This window comes from Excalfactoria chinensis, chromosome 12 (genome assembly GCF_039878825.1).
Source record: "Excalfactoria chinensis isolate bCotChi1 chromosome 12, bCotChi1.hap2, whole genome shotgun sequence".
Lineage (NCBI taxonomy): Eukaryota > Metazoa > Chordata > Aves > Galliformes > Phasianidae > Excalfactoria > Excalfactoria chinensis.
Genome location: NC_092836.1, coordinates 15,496,132 through 15,516,758, shown reverse-complemented (window position 1 = coordinate 15,516,758; position 20,627 = coordinate 15,496,132). Strand labels below are relative to the sequence as shown.

At 39.4% G+C, this 20,627-nt stretch overlaps 1 protein-coding gene across 1 annotated transcript in view; it reads left to right on the top strand.

Moving 5' to 3' along the window:
• Positions 1-18,647, top strand: part of IARS1 (isoleucyl-tRNA synthetase 1) — a 75,531-nt gene extending 56,884 nt beyond the window's left edge. The window contains exons 27-35 of the mRNA XM_072347088.1: positions 3,074-3,248; positions 3,951-4,063; positions 4,322-4,417; positions 5,778-5,954; positions 7,583-7,694; positions 8,495-8,620; positions 11,602-11,745; positions 12,700-12,852; positions 16,227-18,647. Of these exons, the coding sequence (XP_072203189.1) occupies positions 3,074-3,248; positions 3,951-4,063; positions 4,322-4,417; positions 5,778-5,954; positions 7,583-7,694; positions 8,495-8,620; positions 11,602-11,745; positions 12,700-12,852; positions 16,227-16,309 (1,179 nt within the window). The 3' untranslated portion in view covers positions 16,310-18,647. The remainder of the gene's footprint in view (positions 1-3,073; positions 3,249-3,950; positions 4,064-4,321; positions 4,418-5,777; positions 5,955-7,582; positions 7,695-8,494; positions 8,621-11,601; positions 11,746-12,699; positions 12,853-16,226) is intronic.
• Positions 18,648-20,627: the final 1,980 nt, after the last annotated feature.

Here is a 20,627-nt window from a genome sequence, read left to right as displayed (position 1 = left end):
GCATGGACTTTTCATGCAAAAATAGCCAAACTCACAAAATGAAACGAATCCAGGAAGATTTTAGCAACTGTTGAATGTGATTGTGTTTGATAGATTTGTAGATGGAGCCTTTCACAGCCTTTTAGCTGAGGGCTGCTGCTTTACTTCTAGCTTCTTAGACTTAAGCTTCTATTTGAGTAAATCTTTCTCTGCATGCAGTCAGTCTTGTCTGCTGTTCACCCTTCACCTCCTCTATATAGCTATAATCAAGCAAGAATAATTGTTTTCCCTTTCATTAAGTGCAAGGTCTACCAGCATTTCATGTGATAGTGTCCCAGTAATGTAGTAGACTTCATCTATGAATGGGCTGAATTAACTGGTACATGAGCTGTGGCAGTGTGTGTGGTTCTTCCACATTGTGTTTATTACAGTATTACATAATCAATAATATTTCCCTCTTAAGAAGAGGGCACAGCCCAGCTGAAGCATAGCACTGGCATTTCTTTCTCTGTTCTGAGAATTGGATGCAGTTGGTAGGTGGGTTACAGGTCAGTCTGATCATGCCTGGCTCACGGGGTATTAACATAAACTAAAGGCCCTTGTACAGCACTGAGAAGTTATGAAATATGTTGCTCTTGCTGTTTTGAATATGAAGGACCATTTTTGCCCCACTTTGTGTGAGTGAAATGTAACAGGTGTGATTGGTTTTGATTTTCTAGAAAAAGAGTGAGTGCTGCTTTAAATCAAAGCACTGCAGTGAGGAAAGAATAAACAAATCCAAGGTACAAAGTTGCTTTTTTCTTTTGGAGAGTTGTTCTAGTTTTACAATTAATAATGTATACAGAGGAATGATTTCCTAATCTAATTAGCATAGGAAAATTGTCCTAACGGACTTGGCTTGTATGTAATTTATCTAATCAGGCCGAAAATCATCTTTAAATTTGTGCTATTTTTTGGATTGCTATTTTTTCCCCACGAGGTCGTCATTTACCACTTGTGGGTTCATTCCAATTAAAACTGAATATCTGAAGTACATAATTTTCATTAGATTTCCTAAAAGATGTATTAAATAAAATTGGATTCAGTTGGATTCTTGGCTCCTCGTGTCAGTAGGACTTCCTGGGGAATTAGACTTTGAGCTCAGAGATTGTGATTAAGCATTACTTCTGAGTCTGTTTGGCTTCATGCTACTCCTTTCATGCTGATGCCACCATTTACTTTGTTTTCTACAAGACTTGGATTAGCTTGCTTGCCAAATGCACTTGATGATTGTATGTCTTATTTTTGTGAACTCTTAACAACCTTCTGGAGGAGATTTAAGCACAACATGCTGTAAGTATTGGGCAATCTGACAGTCAAAATCTATGGAACTATAGTGCTTCAGAGATGTATGTGAGATCCGTAACTGTAGAAGAGCAGCATGTTGGCAATTCAGACCTTTCAGGTTCTGTCCCTAGTATGCTATAAGGACAAAGAGTGAGACTACGTGAGATCGGGAATTTTGGTATCAAGTTCTGCCAAGTATTTGTTTGTTTTGTAGCTTTACAAGGCAGGGGAAAAACAGGGCTATCCTAAAGACCTGAAATGACATTGGGATATAGGATATAGTGCTCTTGGTTCTATGGGAGGCATGCCAAGACATTATTTAATGATGCAATTAATAATCTATGTAATGCAGCTGTTTCTTGGATGGAATTAAGTTTAGAACAGAGAGGTTTGCTCTATGTTTTTGAATTTCACATTGTACACTGGCCAGGCTGTGCAATTACGATATATTTTTAATGGTAATTTTAGTATGGTTATACACTGAGGAAAATACTTGTAGTCAAGAACATAAAGAATGGCTTACTTGCTTGGAATAATAGCTCATCTGGCATTGTATGCAGTCTCCTGCAATAGCAGAGTCTGTTCCGAGAGAGCATAAGTGTTGGGTTACTTCTCGCAGTAGACTCATTTCCCTGTCAGCCATTTGCAGCTGTTGTATTAAAGATGCTTGACTCATCCCAACCCCTTCCTTTTACTGTCTTCTCACCTGCCTTTTATCAAGCACTTAATTCCTTTCTGAATTTGCTGATACCTTCTTGCCTTCCCTCCCCTCTTGTGGCATCAAGTTCCAGGAGTCAACTCCCCAATGTAAATTGTTTTAAGCCCATCTCCTACAACTTCCGCTGTGTGCTCCCTAACTTGAGGGATTATTTGAGCTTTGGGTAGATAACATTTTTTTTTATTCACCGCTTTGTTAACTTTCTAAACCTCAGTCATATTCCCCCCCCCCTTAATGTTCATTTCTCTGGAGAGCTCCAGTCCTTTGGTTTCTCCTCACATGGAAGCAACACTGTCCGCTCAGTCAGTTCTTCTGTAAAACTCTAACACAGTTATGTTACTGTTCAAAAATGGCTAAAAAAACTACAGAAATGTTAGTCACAATAGGGACCCTCTCGAGTTTCTCTGTAGTGGAAAGCTGATACTCCTGGCCTTGAATCCCTCCTGAATTTGGCAGAGGTGTTCTGGGTGTCCCTACACACTGATCTTTGGAGCTCCTATGCTGCAGAGCATGTGTGGTGGTTTTTCTGTACAGGAAGGACATAGAATAAACAGGTAAGAGTCAAAAAGAAGCAGTAGCAGTTGTGCAACTTAAAGCATAAAGTTGCTGATGATAGTTTTCTGGCTAAAAGCATTCTGAAAGGCATGTTTTAGTCACGTATGTCTTCCTCAGTTTTGCCAGGCCATTTTCTAACACCGCTGCACACAGAGATAATAGTTTTAACTCTCCAGGGTAGTTGTAGCAGTAAAATAAGAGAGGCTGTTGAAATCTGATTTGAGTTGAGTGCTGTCTGGTGTGTCTGGTTGTGTTATTACAATGTCTGCCTAAAGGCTCAAGACAAGAGTAGGATCTTCTGTGTTGGTTGGGTTTACTTGCTGTTAGTGTTAGCAAATTACTTGGCTCAGAGAGGCAACCATTCAGAAAAACCTGCAGCATAGGAATTTTGCCTTTCCTAGTGCTGTGGTCCATCCTTTTGTACCATCTGTTCTAGCAGTTGTCAGAAATGACTGTTCTTCAGCTTCATTTTTGTCTCCCGGTGTATTTATATAGGAGCTTAATGTACGTCAGGTGACGTTGTCCACAAATAAAGATAAATATGGAGTCCGGCTGAGAGCAGAACCGGATCACATGGTGCTTGGGAAGCGTCTGAAAGGTGCATTTAAGTCTGTCATGGCTGCAATCAAAGAGCTGAAGAGCGAGCAGCTGGAGGAATTCCAAGAGACGGGTATGTGGTGGTCCCAGTCACAAAGCTGACAAAACAAACGGGCATTTTGCATCTGTAAGGACAAACTAAAGGAATTGCATGTGGACTGTATGTGTTACGGACAGGAACAAATATGAAAGTCTCCTTCTGTGGACTTCAGGAAGCTTAAAGTTTATCTTACAGCTGTCATCGCTATTACATTTTATGTTAATTAAGAAATCTTGTTCTGTTTTCCTTTTATTTTCTTGACTGTAGAACAAAAGTGTTTTGCATACACCGATCTTACTCTATTCGCTTCTTCAAGGTCCACTGTATGTCCAAATTGGAGTTAGGAGTAAGCTGTTCTGTAGGACTGAGTCAAACACAGCTTTACAAGTGGCTGTGAACCTTCCAGTCATCTGTTTGGTTAACTGCTTGAGCGTGAATTATTCATTTAGTTGAAAATGTAGGTTATTTTTAAGTTTTAGTACGTTTCATTCAAAATATGCACCAAGAGCTGCTGAAATGTCTACTTTTCAGCAGAATTCTTCTGCCTGCAGAAGTGTTAGTAAGAAAATCCTGAATGTGGGATAGTTCTGTGTGTCTTAAACGTTTAATTGCTGTTTAACTTCATGGTTAATGTTGTGCATTTCATGGATTTAAGTCTGAAATTTGAAGTGTTCTGAACTTGCAATAATTTTTCTTACTTCAAATTTAAGTGGGACTCCTCTGTCAATTCTGTAGGCACCATTGTGGTTGAAGGACACAAGCTTCATGGAGAGGATCTTCGTCTCATGTACACTTTTGATCAGGTTGCAGGAGGGTCTGCCCAGTTTGAGGCACATTCTGATGCTCAGGTATCCTTAGCTTAAATAACCAATAAGATAACGTTCCTCTAAAAATAAAATGGAGGTGAAAAGTTGGGATTTTGTTTATTCAGTTGGGCTTCTGGGATTTGGTGAACATTCCTACTAGTTTTAGAGATGCTGAAGTACATCTTTCAATGTGATATTTTGCAAGGAGCTCTGTGAAAACATAACTGTGCTTCTGAGCAAGCTGTAATGGCTTGTTTCCAGTGTGTCACCTGTTCAGCTGTCTCCTTTGCATTATCTTAGGTTTTAGTTCTGCTGGATGTTACCCCAGACCAGTCTATGGTGGATGAAGGAGTGGCCCGGGAGGTGATCAACCGCATTCAGAAGCTTCGCAAAAAGGTTGGGAGGCAGTGAAACACAACAGTTTACTTCTGAGCTATCTTTGTACAACATGTAGCAGAAACTGACCTTTTAAGTACTGAGCCTTATATCATTTACTCCTAATCTGTCAACTTTCTGAAATAAATGGTTAGAAATATATGTAATTATTAAGCTTCTGTATTTGTAAGTTGCTAGAGTTGAACCTTAAGCTGTGACTATACATTGCTGGAAGCAAATAAACCTTTTTAACCAAGCCCCTGTTGCTTCAGCCACATAGCTGAAGGGAGAGTTAACCAGCTCTTAGGCCTGCCCTCCTCCTGCCAAGTGTTGCTGTGCATTGCTTCAGCTGGGCTGGTGAGAACCAAGGCATTTGAGCCTGGGACTGTAAAAGGGGAATGAGCTTGTGCCTTAGCAAGTTGCAGGAGGCGCACCAATTGGTATTAATGGTTCTTCTCTAAATTGTTCTCATCATGCATACAAGTGATGCTGCCTGACCTTTGTGTTGAAGCACTTCGAACCAGCATGACTTCTACAATGCAAACTGGAAAAGAACTGGTACTTCCAATTTGTGCTTGGAAAGCCAGGTTGCCAGCAGGGTGATCACAAGATAAGCAAGTCTTTAAAGTGAACAAAACATGCGTGTTCCTTTCTGGAGGAAAAAAAAATTAGAAACTTCATAACCTGCAATTCTGTCTTTTGTTCCGTTGTTCTCTCATTCCCACTCCTGTTACCAAAGCATACAAATGATAAAAACAACCAAGTTCTGATCTACAGTAACTATTGCTTGGATGGCGTCAGGACTCTTTTTCCCCTTGAAACTGTTTTCTTACTGAAGCAGAGTTGTGCTGCTACTCAGTATCAAAGTGTACCATTCCAGTTAAGGGCTGTTTTTCTGAAGTGTCAGTATGTGAGATGTGATAGAACTGATGTTCAAGAAGTCAGGTTGCCACATTCAAAAACAACACCGAAATGTTTTGGAGACTGCTGTGTGTTTTAAAAGAAAAAATATCATTGAGATAGAAGAGCAGTGCTTTAGGCTACCAGGATGTGAGTGCTATTAAATTTCCCATACATCAAGAGCAGCTTTTCTTTGGTACATGTGGTAGGTTTTCAGATTAAACAAGAGGAATGGTGAATGAATTTGAAAGTGAGGCATTTGGAGGAAAGTGTGCTTTTTGTTCATTAGCTTCAGAAGAATGAATCAGTGTGTTTCATGCCTCTTTCATCTGACTAAATAGTTGCTTTATTCTAATATTTCAGTGAAAATCTTTAACGAGTGTCTGGTAAATATCTAATACGTTTCTTAGTTTAAAAGCATCCTTCTCTTAGTCTGTATACACCTTGCTGTGGTTAATTGTGTATTTGGTCTCTCCTGCAGCGAAATCTGGTTCCCACAGATGAGATTACAGTGTATTACAGATCACATCCAGAAGGTGATTACTTGGATACTGTCATTAAGGAACATACAGATTTCATTTTTGCAACAATAAAGGCTGCCCTGAAGCCTTACCCAGTTCCTACCTCAAAAGAAGTTCTCATCCAGGAGACCACCCAGGTGAGAAGAAAACATCATTGGCTGCATAGGCTTATTGGGTCATCTGCTTTTAAATGAGCGAATTGTTTTGATGGCAGATATTTTTATATCGATATATGTGACTTATAGGGGGTGTTGTTTCATATCTGTGAGTGTCCATGTTTCTTTCTTGGGGTTTAATAAGGTAACAGGTGAGGTTGGTTACTTTTGTATAATAGCATGAAAACAAGTCGGCTTGGGCTCCATGCTAAGTATGTTAGGTAGAAATTTGTGTATACTTGAAGCACTTAACAAAGTTATTTGTATTTCCAATAGTTCATAGCTTAGACAGCAAAAATATTGTTGGGGGTGGATAAGCAGCGTGGGCACAGATGAGTTACAGTGCACTTCCAGGTCTAAAAGCAACTGCAAGGTGAAAGAGCCACGTGTGCAGTGCTGCACGTGAGTCAGAGCAGCTCTGCAGCATCACTGCAGCAGATCTCTGGAAGCTATTAAAAGGAGGAAGGATGTCTGCATGATAGTGAATATGCATGAAGCCTGGGACAAAAATGAAACACAGTCTGTTTTTGTTTTTTTTTTTCTTGGAAGTGTTTGATTACATTCAGGGTTAATATTTCTGTGAAGATATTTTGGATCAGTTTTTAATAACAGGTCTTAATTATGAACAACACGCCCGAAGACTCTCTGAGATGCAACCCAAATGAGCTGTTTTTGAGAAAATATTGGGAAGGAAAAGCAGCTGCTTGAAAAAGTTGTTAGTAATTGTTAGCAGAAGTGGGTAAACACGAGACAAGGTTTACTGCTCCTTCAGTGCCTTCCTTTAGGTTGTTAGAGGCGCTCAGTGATGGCATTTCCATGGTTGTGCTCCTGCTAAAGACCTTCTTCAAAAGTGCTTTAAAATGTCCATATAGTATCAGTGTTTCTGAATGACATTTGTTTTGTGCCAAATGTAAATTAGGTTGTCTTCTAGAATGTCATGAAAATCTGTGTTAGTGCAGGAAATATCAAACTGTATTTAGTTGGGGTGGGGAGGGAAAGATTGTGTTTAATCTTAACAAAGCCATGATTTAAGACATCTAAAAAAGGCATTTGTTCATGTAGTGTTGCTACATGTCAAGTCTCTTCATCCCGTGTCTCATTTGGAAAGGAATATGCATATTATGTTTCTTGTTGCAATGCACTGATTGCTAACGGGGAGGTATTCACAATGACCTACTCAGTATCAGGAGAGCTTCTACCCTGGCTGCTCTCTGTAGACAGAGAAGAAAGGGAAGGCTGATCAGCAGACATCCTAAATGCAGCATCCTGTCTTCCCGAACTTCTCTGAGCTATCTCTGGAGTTGTCTTCATTCAAGTGCATTAATTTTTGGACTATATTTTGGGAGACCGTCATCACAGCTCAGCAGCACTGACTAAAAATTAGGCTGTTTATTTCACTCTATTTTTTTCTTGTGTTGGATATTCATCTTCAACTTGTATTAAAAGTAAAATTATATTTGGAGCACTGTCTCTGAAGGAATACGTGGCAAAATCTTCTGTTTTTCTAAAATAACAGTGATGTTTAGCATGGTGGGACAACATTCTTAATGCAGCTTAAGGAAATGCTTTTCAATAAAACAAGATGCAGATAATCTCATTTCCTTTTTCAGCTGAAGGGATCAGAGCTAGAAATCACACTTGTCAGAGGTGGTTTGTGTGAGCGTGTTGGTCCAGCCTGTTCCTACGTCAACCTCAAAGTCTGTGTTAATGGGACAGAGCAAGGTAGGAATGTACCTGCTTCCTTTTGTCATGTGTTGCGATAAGACTGTGGAGAAAAGAAAGTGAAGAATGTTGGAGTCAAGAACTTGAATCTATATAGAGACATATGAGAATTAAATTTGTGTGTGTGTATTCACCCACACGCAGGCTGTGTACCTGCAGCACCCTATGTAGGTTGATGCCATTCTGTGGATAAGGTATTATTTCTGAGAAAATTAGTGCCTAAGTACGGAACTGAAAATTTAAATTAGAGAACACAATGATTGTGTTTTGGACTGTCAGTGTACTCTCCATAAGTGAGTACAGTGATGCTATTAGAAGTATTACAAGGTTGAGTTACATATTAAAATGAGAGCAAGCTAAGAGCTTTCTTTCACCTCTACATGCGTTTATAATTTGTGTGTCAAAGCAAGTATGCTTTGTTACATGTTTGGGAAATGGATGCACGAAACTGCTTAGTAAGAATAGATGTGAGTAACAAAGCTGGTGAGCATCTTGGCATACAGCCTGCTACTTTCTAGGCAGCATAGTGCTGGATTGTAATTCAGCAACAATAATTAGACTGCTTTGTTAATGGAAGCAAATATGACTTCCATACTCTCAATCTGAGATACACTTGAGACTGTTTTCCTGTTTGTTTTTCTCTTTTCCTTATTGCAGAATTCTTTAGGAATATGTTGTGATGCAGGTTTTAAAGCAGCTTAGAAACTTGCAGGAACTCATTAGGAAAAACTCATCAGAAAATCATGAAATCCAGATGTTTCTTCCAAACCTGTACCCTAATTTTGTAATTTTGGTTCTAGATGGTGTGTTGCTGCTGGAAAATCCAAAAGGAGACAATACCTTGAACCTCACTGGACTTGTCGATGCAGTCTCCTGCATTTTTGGACTTAAAAATTCAAAACTGACAGTTTTTAATGGAAAAACAGGTAAATGGACTATGACAGCGGAAACTGAGAGTCTTTTTAGCGGCAGCTAGGAGTTATTTACTTTATAATTCTCCTATGTGTACCAAATGGCAGGAAAAAGCACAAGCAAATATTCTGTTTTATAGTACTTAGCTTAAGAGATTGTGCTTATAGTCACATCAGAATGTTTCCAAAAGCTGCTGACAAAATGTCCTTTGACTCATTTTCCACATTGCAATGATATACTTTATAGCAGTGTGAAATGTGCACACAGAGGTGGATGTGTAAGAATAGTATGGTACAGTCACAGGCACTGAGAGATGACCTGCAGAAGGCAAGAAGAGTTGAGGTTATAAGCAGTCCAGATGCTTATTTGGCTTCTTTTCTGCTACTAAGAGGACTAAAAAAAAAAAGAGGACATGCAGTATCTGTATGTCTACTAATGCTGAATTCCTAAAGAGAGAGTGGTAGAAAGTATGCAAATATTCCCCTGTCTCTGAGGGTCCTTTTCAGCTGTAGTGGCAGAGGCTTCGTTTCCTTCTTTCCACATCAGTTTTGCTGATCTTGGCGTGCTGCTTTGAATCCTTCACTCTGTGTAAGCAGTCAGGGCAGAGAGGGTGTTTTTCCCTGCCCACTTAATAATGACATGGAAATTCCCTCAGAAGGCTCTGATTATCAAATTCACTTTTGGCAGAGGTTTGGAACAAGTATCGATCGGTAAGAGATAGGGCTCCCTGAGGAGGCAGGGTTGAGTGCAAGCATGTGAACAGAAAATGGCTCTTATGGATGCTGGAGAACAGAATTGGAACTCCCAATGTTCAGTTCAATTTGGATGCAGTCCCTGTGCTTTACCTCCCCAGCCTTTGCTCAGCTAGCATTAACTGAGCTCTGTTGGTGGCCCTGGGTCTCTTTAGGTAGGACTGCTGCTCTCAGCTGCTCCCCGAGAGGAATTGCAAAGAAGAGGTCGTGCACTCCGAACAAATGGTTGCTGAATTGTTCCCACATGCGTTAATAAAATTGTGACCCAGTAAAATTGTATTTCTGGCTCCTTGTTTTCTTCCCCGTGATTTCTAGGCCTGTCCACTTTACTTGCAATACTTTATCATCTTGTTTTCTAATAGTAACAAAGATATACTTAAGGTTGCATAATGACATAAAATCAGGCTGTTCTTGCAGGCTAAAATATGTCATGTTCCTCTTTCTCAGTAGAACATTGAAATAATGGGATAAACATTTCCTCCCCAGCAGTGAATTGATGCATTTTGAGTAACTGCAAAACCACTGAGCAGGATTCTGGGATTTTGTACTGAACTCCAGGAGGAGCAAAAAGAAATGGTGTCTCTTTACTTGAAATGACCAAAGAAGTAAAATGAGTGGGTTCAAATCAGATTGTAGAAAGAGTTTTCTGATCTTTATTTCTCATGTATTTATTTTGTTCTAGGTAGCTGACAGTGTTACATGCTTCTTGTTGTGAGTGCTTTGGCTTGTGCTCAGCTTTCCGGGAAGTAGCCCATATAGAAAAGGACCTATTTGAAATGAATCTGCTTCTTTCTTAGACTGCAAGAAGCTGCAAATCATTGAAGGCTTTTAGAGAACGGAGGGGAGCCAAGGCAAAAATAAATAAATAAAAATTGCCCCCGATACTCCTTAGGCTGTGCCTTATTTTATCGATATGATTTTTCATGAGCCTTATTATTGAAATCCTATTCTTAGCGTTGTATTTTTGAGCATGAGGACAAAACAGTGTGTTTCTCTTGAATTTTTAGAAGGCTGTGAGCACCCTTAAGATAGCATTAGCACTTAAATCTCAGCTGCAAGGAGAACTGACTTGGAAAGTGATTTCAGTATTGATGAGCACTTCCAATATCTGCTTGTTATCAAGTCTAGTGTTCTATATGGAAAAAAAAAATGACGTGCCTGACTGCTTATTACTGTTATTAGAGGGTTATACGAGCAGTCTAATGATAGCACTGTACACGAGAACTTCTTTGTGAAAATGTCAGTGGTCCTGTAATGTGAAATGCTCGGCTCATTAAATGTGCAAATGGCAGTTTCTGGAGCTGGTGCCCTGTTGACCTGCACAGATTACTGCAACTGTGTAAGGCCGAGCTGTGAGTTACTTGGGCTTTGGCTCTTGCAGTGTCGAGCAGCCCACTCTGCAGTGCGGTCTCCTACCTATTATCTAGTAATTGCATGTAAATGGCAAGCAGCACTGCTTTAGAATTATGCTAGGAAAAACCCGCTGCTGGCTCCTTTCCCAGGTCAAATCTTGTTGGTTTTTTATTTTTAAATTCACCACATTATTTTTTTTTATTTCTTGCTCTCCTGCAACTCAAACCAAAAGCAAAGCCCCTCCTGTGCGTGGGTTGGTTTTCAAAGACGAGGGATTTGGTGTTGTTTTATATAAAATACCAGAGGTTTATTTACAGTATATTTCTTGTTATGTAGATACTGCAAAACCCGGGAAAATGTGTTGTTGTTTTGTTTGCTTTAAAAGCTCGGTTGCTCCTTAGATGCAGTAGGAGGGTAGAAATGGGAAACCTTCATTACTTCCTTTTCCAGGGCAGTCCCACGTTTCTGCACTGGATATATAGGCAAAAAAAACCAAACAACCAACAACTAAATTTATTAATTCTTCCTAGATTTGATCATCAGTCGTAATTTAATGAGATAGAAGTGGTTGGCTTAAGTAAATAATTTCTTGCTTATTTTAAGTTTATTGCGTTAAATAGTCATGTCACGTATTTATGTGCATAAGAAGTGGGATGTAGCAACTAATTTCCATAGCAGATTTCATACTCTGCATTATTAATAAATACCTATTTCTCTATAAATTCTGTTTGTCAGACTGGAGAAGTTCTTTCTTGAACAAGTAATTGCAAAGAGGAAAAGGATTCTATGCCAGAGTCAGGAGTTAGAAAAACTTACTGTCTGCTAATGAAGTGAAAGCTGGACCTTGGCTTCCCTTGTAATAACCTGACTGGTCTCATTTTCTTTTTCAGAACTGATAAACAAAACTGACTTGCTTAGTCTCAGTGGAAAGACTCTGCATGTGACAACAGGGTCAGCACCTGCTCACATCAACTCTCCTGATGCTCTTCTCTGCCAGTATATCAACTTGCAGTTAGTAAATGCAAAACCACAAGGTATGATGGATACCAGTCTCTTCTCACATATGGGTTGAGACTTTTGTGATAGGTCTGTGCATCATCTCTTAGTGATGAAGATGTGTGTGTACATGTTCATTTCTATGCAGTGGTTTTGCTTTTAGCATGTATTTTCTAATAAAAAGTGTCTATACTGAGCTTATCTCTCTAGTTTTATGAAAGAGAGATGAGAGCTGGCTTCAGATAAGGATTGGTGTTTAAAGTTGAGCCCTTCTGCATTGCTTTCCTACTTCTGACAATCAGCTGTACAGCTTATTTTAAAAGGCTGAGTCTAAAGTCGAACAGAAATGAACAGGGAGGTGAAGAAGGAGCCAGCTCTTCATGTAGACGTTGTAACGGCTTGTAAAGCATCTCTAATTGTTAGTTAAAAGCCAGAAGAATTGTATTATCAGCCTGCTCTGGGAGCATAGATATGTGCTTGGAATTGTTTCCCAGCTGCTAATCTAGGCTGCTTCCATTTTGAAATCTCTCATTGGAAAAACTGCGTACTTGAAAACCCACTCAACATCAGCTCTTAAATGAGTCCTTTCTGGGCTGTCTGTCTATGTGGATTCCTACAGATGTGACTGGGAATCTGCTTGGGACAAAATGTGTTTTTTAACTGGAGTTTTGTTCATCAGGATGTGCTTTCTGAGTTTCTGTATTTGTTAGTGGTTTGTCTGCATTGTTTGAAATACTTCTTGTTATCCAGTGGACTGTGGTAGGGAATTTTGTAAGGTTTTGTTTTGTCAAACTGTCAGTAATGTTTATGCATCTGATTCTGTAATTTGTGAGGTTACTTAGTGAATATCTGTAGGTAAGCTTCTATGGTTACTTACCCGGGACTACAAAGAGAGTAGAAATGTAAGAACAAGTCCTGAATTTCTGTTTACCAAGATAAAGGAAGTAATATCATTCCCCATCAGTAATTATTGAACTTCTTATCTTGTTTAGAGTGTCAGAAAGGAACAGTGGGAACTCTTCTCATGGAAAACCCCGTAGGTCAGAATGGATTAACATACCACGGTCTTCTGCATGAAACAGCAAAAGTGTTTGGGCTCAGAAGCAGGAGGCTAAAATTGTTCCTGGATGAAGCAGAGACTCAGGGTAAGCACAAACTTTTACTTTCCTTGTGCAAAGGGTACTTGGAAATTTTTGCTGAGAAGCAATGAATGTGACCTCCCAACCAAGATCTAATGTAGTCACTGAATGCCTCCTGTTTGTACATTAGTTTTTAATTTAGCTAAGTAATGCCCTCATCTATTTAATAAAATCCTCCAAGCACATGTATTTTTACTTGTTTAGAGTTCTAATTTATCCCCCTTCCAAAACGGCCAAGAGCTGGCTGTAGGAAGTGTCTTACTTTTGAAACAGAATGGTCAGTCAGCAATGGAAGTGGTATTTACGTGCTGCTGTGACTCAGTGGATCTTATTCTAGAACTGAGCAAATCTAAAGAGCATTTTAAGAACCTTCTCAAACTGTCCTGTAACACTCATGTCACTATAGATGCTTTTTTGAAACTTCCATTAGGAAAAAGGGGATTTTGGGAGGGAAGAACATCATAGAGTTGTTTCTATTTCATTGCAGTTCATGTAGTTCAGAGTAGAATTTCACTCAGTTCAAGCAAAGTGTGTTTTGTTGTTGGTTTTTGTCGTTTTACTAGTGAGTGGATCTCAAATGTTGATAAAACTTTCTAGTGATAGTTTGAGCTCATGTGAGGTAAAATGTGCTGAATGAGGTAACAAACAAGAGTGGCGTAGTTAGGAACAGCACAAGGTGTAAAAAGTCGAGTATATAAATGATGCTTCAGTTGCATAAACAAAAATTGTATTTATTTGTACAACCTGGCAGAGCAGGAATGTCGCTGGTTGCATTTGATTCATGATTCATTCTTGATTTGATGATGTTGCATTTAATTCTTGATTTTTCTATCATTGTTAGAAGGCAAGTGAGTTCACAGCAGCATTTGATTTAGTTAAGGTGTTAAAATAACCGTTGTATAAAAGCTTCTAGCTTTTAAAGAGTGAAGTAACAGACGGAATGGGAAAATAAATAGCCTTTAAGTATCCACTAAGGATTTTTAAAATACCTTTGCCAAAAAGGGAAATGAGTGGAGTCGCTGTCACAATTTGTAGTCTCGATTCTGCAGAACTATTTAAGCTTTAAATGTTGTGTAAACTGATAATTCATGCTGATTAAAAAAAAAGATCTTTCAAAAGTCTTCAAGGGCTAAAATAACTCATCTGATCATTTTGAAGCTCTGTGGATAGAGAGCTTGTTCTGGAGGCTTATTTTTGTAGTAACGCATGCAATATGGTTATGCTTCTGTTACCTTAGGTGTAATTTTCACAGTACAGCTTTTTTTGTAACTTTTTAATGATATGAGTACTGAAATGGTCATAGTTTATCTTGAGGGCCAAGATGATCAAAGAGCTGGAGCCCTTCTTCCATGACGAAAGGCTGAGGGAGTTGGGAGTGTGCAACATGAAGAGAAGGCCTCATTGTGGCCTTCCAGTGTTAAGAAGTTAAAGGTAGCTCTTAAGCAATATGCGATGTCGGGGGCAGTGCTTTCTAGTGCAGAGCCTACCATTAGAGGGATTAGCGCAGGAAAAAAGGATGCCATTATGTCATCCTGATGAATCAAATTTCCAATTTCTAACAGTAATTATTGTCTTAAATAATGTTGAAAGTAGGAGCCTCGTGTAACATTTCACTTCTCAGGTTCTGTGGATTTCGGTTTGTTTTTCACTTCTACCATGCATGTTGGCAATCATGCTCTGATTTAAACAACAACAAAATAAAACAACATTGAGACCAAGTTCATAGTTTGCTTCTTCAGACCAAAGTAACTTTTTCTTCATACCGCTGTAAAAGTTTCATGAGGAGAGTGATGTCAGTGAGGGAATAAAGCCCTAATTTCTGCATTGGGTTTTACCCCTCATCTCTGTAGATGTGCAATGGGCTGCTAAGCAAAGCACTGCACTCAAGGAGAGCTCCTTTAAATGGTACCATCAGCATCCATGTGGACTTTTCAATTATTTAATTGATAGCATTTGAAGTTTGTTGCAGGCTGTATCTGCTCAGTCTATGATACGCTTTTCAAGAAAAGATGGGGACCTTAATGCTAGAAGAAATATTAATACTGCTATATGGAAACAGAGCTTTGAGAAGCAATTTCCAGCTGGATGCTGTGTTACTGGAAATCAAACTGCTTTTGCATTATCTCCATAGATGCACGTCATAGATTTGCCTCCCCCCACCATGCACACTGCCTTGGTCTTTGTCAGCTGGAGGTGAGCCCAAACTAGAGCAGGATGAATATCAGACATCAGTGACACAGTGCAGTACGCTGCAGAATTGTTTCCACTGAAAACACCCAAATATTCTGTATGTTATTAATCTGCCACTTGTGCTAGCACCAGTGCCAAAACATAAAATTATCTTTTATTTGCTTATGTTGTCTGTAGTGATTCTAATGTGCAGGGCTGCACAGTAACCCCCTGTATTTCTTTTGCTTTGGTTTCAGTATTTGTGGTTACCACTTTGAAGTTTCTTAGTGAAGAGATCTCTGGTATATTTGTTACTCGGGTTGTTTTGAATACTGGGAGGTACAGCTTTGGAACAAAAGCAAGCTGCTCTGTTATTGGTGTAGTTTGCTGCAGCTGGTGGGTGTTGGGAATACTGAGCGAGCATCTCATGTCTTGGAAAAAAATGCTCTCTGTGTGGTGACAATTAATTTCCAGTTCTCATCAGCTTTTTAGTTGTAAGGCATCGTTTCTGTAGCGGCACAACAGTATTATGATTTGCGTTTCCTAAGTGATCACAGTAGAAATGCACTACATCTGCAGAAGAGGTTTATGGTTGAGTCCTAGTCCTATTATTATTCTAAAGTATATGAAATGACTTAAATTGACCTGGTATGGTATAAAACTCTTCAGGCATATTTGACAACATAGCAAAACAAGTTCATTGCAGTCCTCACTTTACGTTAGAAGTCAAGTTAATGTATGCATCTCCTTGTACTCCTTCATAAACATGTTGGGATGGATTGCTAGAGGAGAGGGATCTGTGATCTGTCCTATACTGGCCATTATAATGTTTGTAAGGGACTGTGGTTTCCAGTGCCTTGTGCTGTGCTGTTGACATTTTATTACTGCCTTACAAAACAGTTTTCTGGGTTGATGCAGTTCTGTGGGAGATCGAAGCTGGGAGCTGTGGGCTGATATGCTTTCAGAAACAATTCTTTGTAGCCTGGAACGACACCTTGAGCTCCTACAGCAGTCTGACATGTGGCAACTCTTCCTTTAATGCACGGTGTTACAACAGGAGGGAATTGGAGCTGAGCAGTTTCTCTCCATGTTCTACTTTGACTGAACCAGTAGGACTTCAAGTAAGGAAGAAATGCACTGATGGTTTTACCTGTAAGAAAGAGCACTAACTGTCTTTTGTATCTCTTTTTTTTTTCTTCTTTTTGGTTCAGAGATCACAAAGGACGTCTCCATGAAGAACCTGAACATGAAGACTGTGTATGTCAGTGTTATACCCACCACAGCTGAATGTTGAGAATTCCATTTTTATGAATAAGACCGTGTGGACTTTTTTCCACACAAATGAAGTCAAATGAAATTAGTATGCTTTTAGATTAACATCCGAGTTGTGTATGGTACTTCTAGCATCTCAGATCACACACAGGATGTTTCTACCAGTGCATGTCTAATATGCTGCTCTTTGGTTTCAAATACAATGTATTTTCATTGTTATCTTACAATATTGTAAAAGCTGTTTGTAAACATGTCCAGCTCCTTAACCCTAGATATCTATGCAGTAATTTGCCTGACAGAAATGGGACTAGTACCTCAGTGATGCTGTTCTCTGCCTGCCCTTCTGCAGAGGGCATCTTTGATTTTCTAAACCTACAAGGCTCTGTGATGCATATTCCTGTGACAGTAGCTTTGAACTTAAAGGGTTGCCTGGATTTGTTCCTTCATACTAGCTGGATTTTCATGAAATGTGTGGTTGTTGATTTAAAATACTCTCTGAACTCAACAGTTCAACCAATAAATTCGCTTCACCTGCAAACTTGTTTCCCTATGTTCAGAGTATTTTACTTTCCTACATTTCATAGAGAAGATAATGCATAGCACTTCCTATGGATCAACCTGAAAATGTCCATACTGAACGCTCCTGACTGGGTTGTGGTATTATCAGGTTATGGAGAGTTTATTTAGTTGTTTTTTGGCTGCTTTTAGCTTCAGTTTCAGATTTAAAGTAGGTTTTACGTAACGTTTTTGTTGGTACAGTTTGCCAGATATACTTTTGTTAACCTGTATGTCTATCAGTGAGTGACACAACAGGCAACCCCTTTATGGTTTGAGGTTGATTTGGGCTGGTTTTGGATGACTGAAGCCGCATCTAAGTTTCACTGCCTTTCAGCCATTGTTCACCAGTGTTGAAACTCAGTTCTGTGCAGAATACTGAACTCCCTCACTGCTGTGTCTTTGTTATCTTCCTAAGAACAAGATTACATAAACTGCAAACGAGAGTATTGACAGAGAGTAATGCTTTTTAAGAACAACCAAGTCTTACTTAGCATGTTTTTCCGTTGCTTTGTTTTTCAGCTTTCCTCTAACTATGAACGTAAACCGAGCCATTTTTTGATAAAGCCTGTATTAGTAGAAATATTTATAAATGGATGTTCCTTGTAGCTACTGTGCTTTACTGAACCATATCAAAAGCCTGAGAGTATTCATGGAAGTAAATCAAGTCTCTGGCATTCAGCTTACATGAAATTATTTTTATCAGTATACAAAATGTCAGTGCCTGACCCCACTGCATCATTGGCCTGTTCAGTTTAATGAGTATTGGACGTTGTCCTCTACTTTTCCTTTTAAGTCAGCTTGTTTGTCTTTTTGCCGTTGAAATCAAATGGGGCTTCGATTTATATTGGCTTCTTTTGTTTTTAATCACATAAAAATGTTCAGCTCATTTCTTCTGTGAAGGTAAGATTGCTGTTCACAAGCTGAATGACTTTGCTTTTCTGTTTATGGCGGATAAACAAAAACGGCAAGTGACTGCAGTCTAACTTCATTCTCAGTGAGACAATCTACTTGCCTTTTATTTATGGAGTTATTCAAGATTTATGTCTTTGTGTGTGTGTCATTTTTTTCCTAAGGATGTTGGCTGCCTAAGACCTGTGTGAGGACTGGATTGGATTATATGTGCTTTCCAGTGAACATAAAGCCCAGCCAAGATTTATGAATTTGCTCTGAGCTGCAAACAGATAAAATCTTCAGCAATACTTTCTTTTTGCACTATATTTCTAGCTGCTTAATTGCAGAAAATAATCTTCCCTGAAGAGTAGCAACTTTATGACCTTAGTCTGATAATCTCATGCTTCTCATAAGGCATAGCTGAGTGTTTATCATGTTAGTAGATTTTTATACTATACTCTGTAGAGTAACATGAAAAACAAGACGGAGTCAAAAGCCATTGTTTGGAGACAAGGAGGGCTGAGTACAAGTTAAATGTGAAGCATAGTGATTTCACATCTTGTTTCACTGTAACTTCGTGTGCGCTGGGAGTGTGAAAAAGTGCTTTCCTGTGTGCTTGTAATCTCACAAAATTAAACAAAATTTAGCAAAAAGAATAACAGAACATTGAACTGCTTTTACAGGGTTTCTGCAGCGTAGGCACAGGCAGCACCTGTAGCCACAGCACTTGGACTTAGGCACTGCCTCAATAGAAGGACACTGCATACCCCAGGCTCTCAGAGTTGAACAGATACTAATGTCTCTATATTTGTCTCAATGTTATCCAGCTGTATTTCTTTCAGGTTAGTACAATGCGTGGCGTGTATTCATGCTTTGTGACCTGGAAGTAAATAGTACCAGAGTAAGAAAGTACTTCCACTTGTGTTCTTTTTTCTGCCTTACTTTCTCAGCTGTGGTTTTCTGTCTACACTCAAATACTCCTCACATTGCAAATGACTGTAACAGAAAGATCTACCCTTGTGTTCTTCAGTCTGATCACACCACAAGGATGGAAGTGCCTATAAATGCTATTTCTGGCTTTGGTAGGGGGCAGTAAGGTTGGCAGAGGGGAGGAGTGTATTTGCTTAGGACAGGTAATGGAAGAATGAGGCTGAAGTTTTATCAGAGGTCTCTACTGAAAATGCTTCTAAACATTCTTTACATCAACTTTTTACAGAAGTAGCATATAATTAAAGGAAAAGAAGGCAGAATTACAGTTTAATTCTGTTTTCAGCTGCTGCTCTGTTGGCAATGGTCTCATCTCTAAAAGGTACTGACAGAATTTTAAGAACAAGCCATTGACCATTTCAGTGGATTTGTGGTTTTTTTTTTCTGCCTTTTCCACATCCATTTTTATTACTTTAAATGTTAGATATTATCTAATAATTTCCTGACAATTTGTCTTGTGCATTCTTGTAGTTGGGAAGTTTTTAAATGATTTTTGAATGCACTTCTGTAGCTTGGTCTTGGTTGGGCTCAATCTGATACTCTTCAGAATTTGTATACTTAATTAACTTCTCTCTTAAATAGCTCACAACATAAACGAGGCCCTGGACCATGGCTGCCTCTCTCTACGTGGAGAAAAATGCTGCCTCAGCGCTCACTGAACTGCTGCACCACTTATCATGCTCTGCAGGCGTTTGTATCCTTGAATCCTGATGCAGTCTGCTGTAACCTGCTGCTGCCTTTACCTGATAGCCATCTCTGTTTCTGTCTCACTGAGATGTGCACAGCATCTGGTGATCTGCAGCAGCTGGACTCTGCTGACCCAGCTCTTTGCTGTGGGGGAGCTGGAGGTGCTGGTACAGAATAGATCTGTTAATGTAGCTGCATCCAGCTGTGGTTTGCAAAAGGAAAATAGGGATGTCTTTTTTTCCTCACGCATTGCTTTTCCCTCACCCTGCCCACTCAGTCTCAAACAGCTGGATCTCTGGTTTGAGATCAGAGTGATTCCATACCCTTTCTATTCCTACCAGCTAGGAACTGATGCCCTGGCTTGTTGCAGCTGGCACCCCTTATAAGTGCGAGAAGGCCCTAACAGCAGGCTTATATCCTTGTCACACTTTGCTCAGAGACACCATCTCAGTGGTGTGTGCAGGACAGCAATGGGGCTGCACCTTCCCTGTCATCTGATTTCCACCTTTCTGCAGAATACATCAGCCCAGCTCAGCACAGTCATTTTATTCTGTTCTTCAGGTGAGTGTGTGCAGCAGGCAAAGAACTTGCATTTCTGTTTTGCTTTTAGGCAGTAAAAAAAAAAAAAAAAAAAAAGTAGTGAATGTTGGAATTGTTTTCTATGTAAACTCCAGAGAGTAAAACTGGCTTTAGGGGGAAAAAAAAACAGTTTAGCAACATGTTGCAAATTGAATAGTGGCTGATCAGCTGTGCAGTTCTTCTATAGCTCAGAGTGTGTTCAGTTTCTCAGAAGAAATGAAGTCAAAGTATCCTTGTTGTTGCTACGTTTAGCACAGAGAAACTGCTCAGTGTCTTTATCTGATATAATGTATGTAACTGTGTAAAAAATGTGAACTTCAGAACAGTCTCTGTTTTCTTTCTGTGAGAGACGGAATGAGAGCGCAGTATCATCCACATGCAGAAGCAGCTTTACAGTGTGAACAATTTGAGTTAATTTCACTCTTGCTGTACGAGGACTGGTGGTAAACTGGTGCTGGGAGAGGGTATCTTCAATTATCCAGTGTTTTCCCTGGTCAAAATGTTTATGTAACCAATATAATTATTGCTTTTATGTAATTGTAGAAAGAAGGGTTCCTATTTCAGTATGTCTGGGATATTTCAGTTAATTTCTAGTTGCTGGACAGAGTTCTCAGTCAAGGGTCACAAAGCTCCTCAGA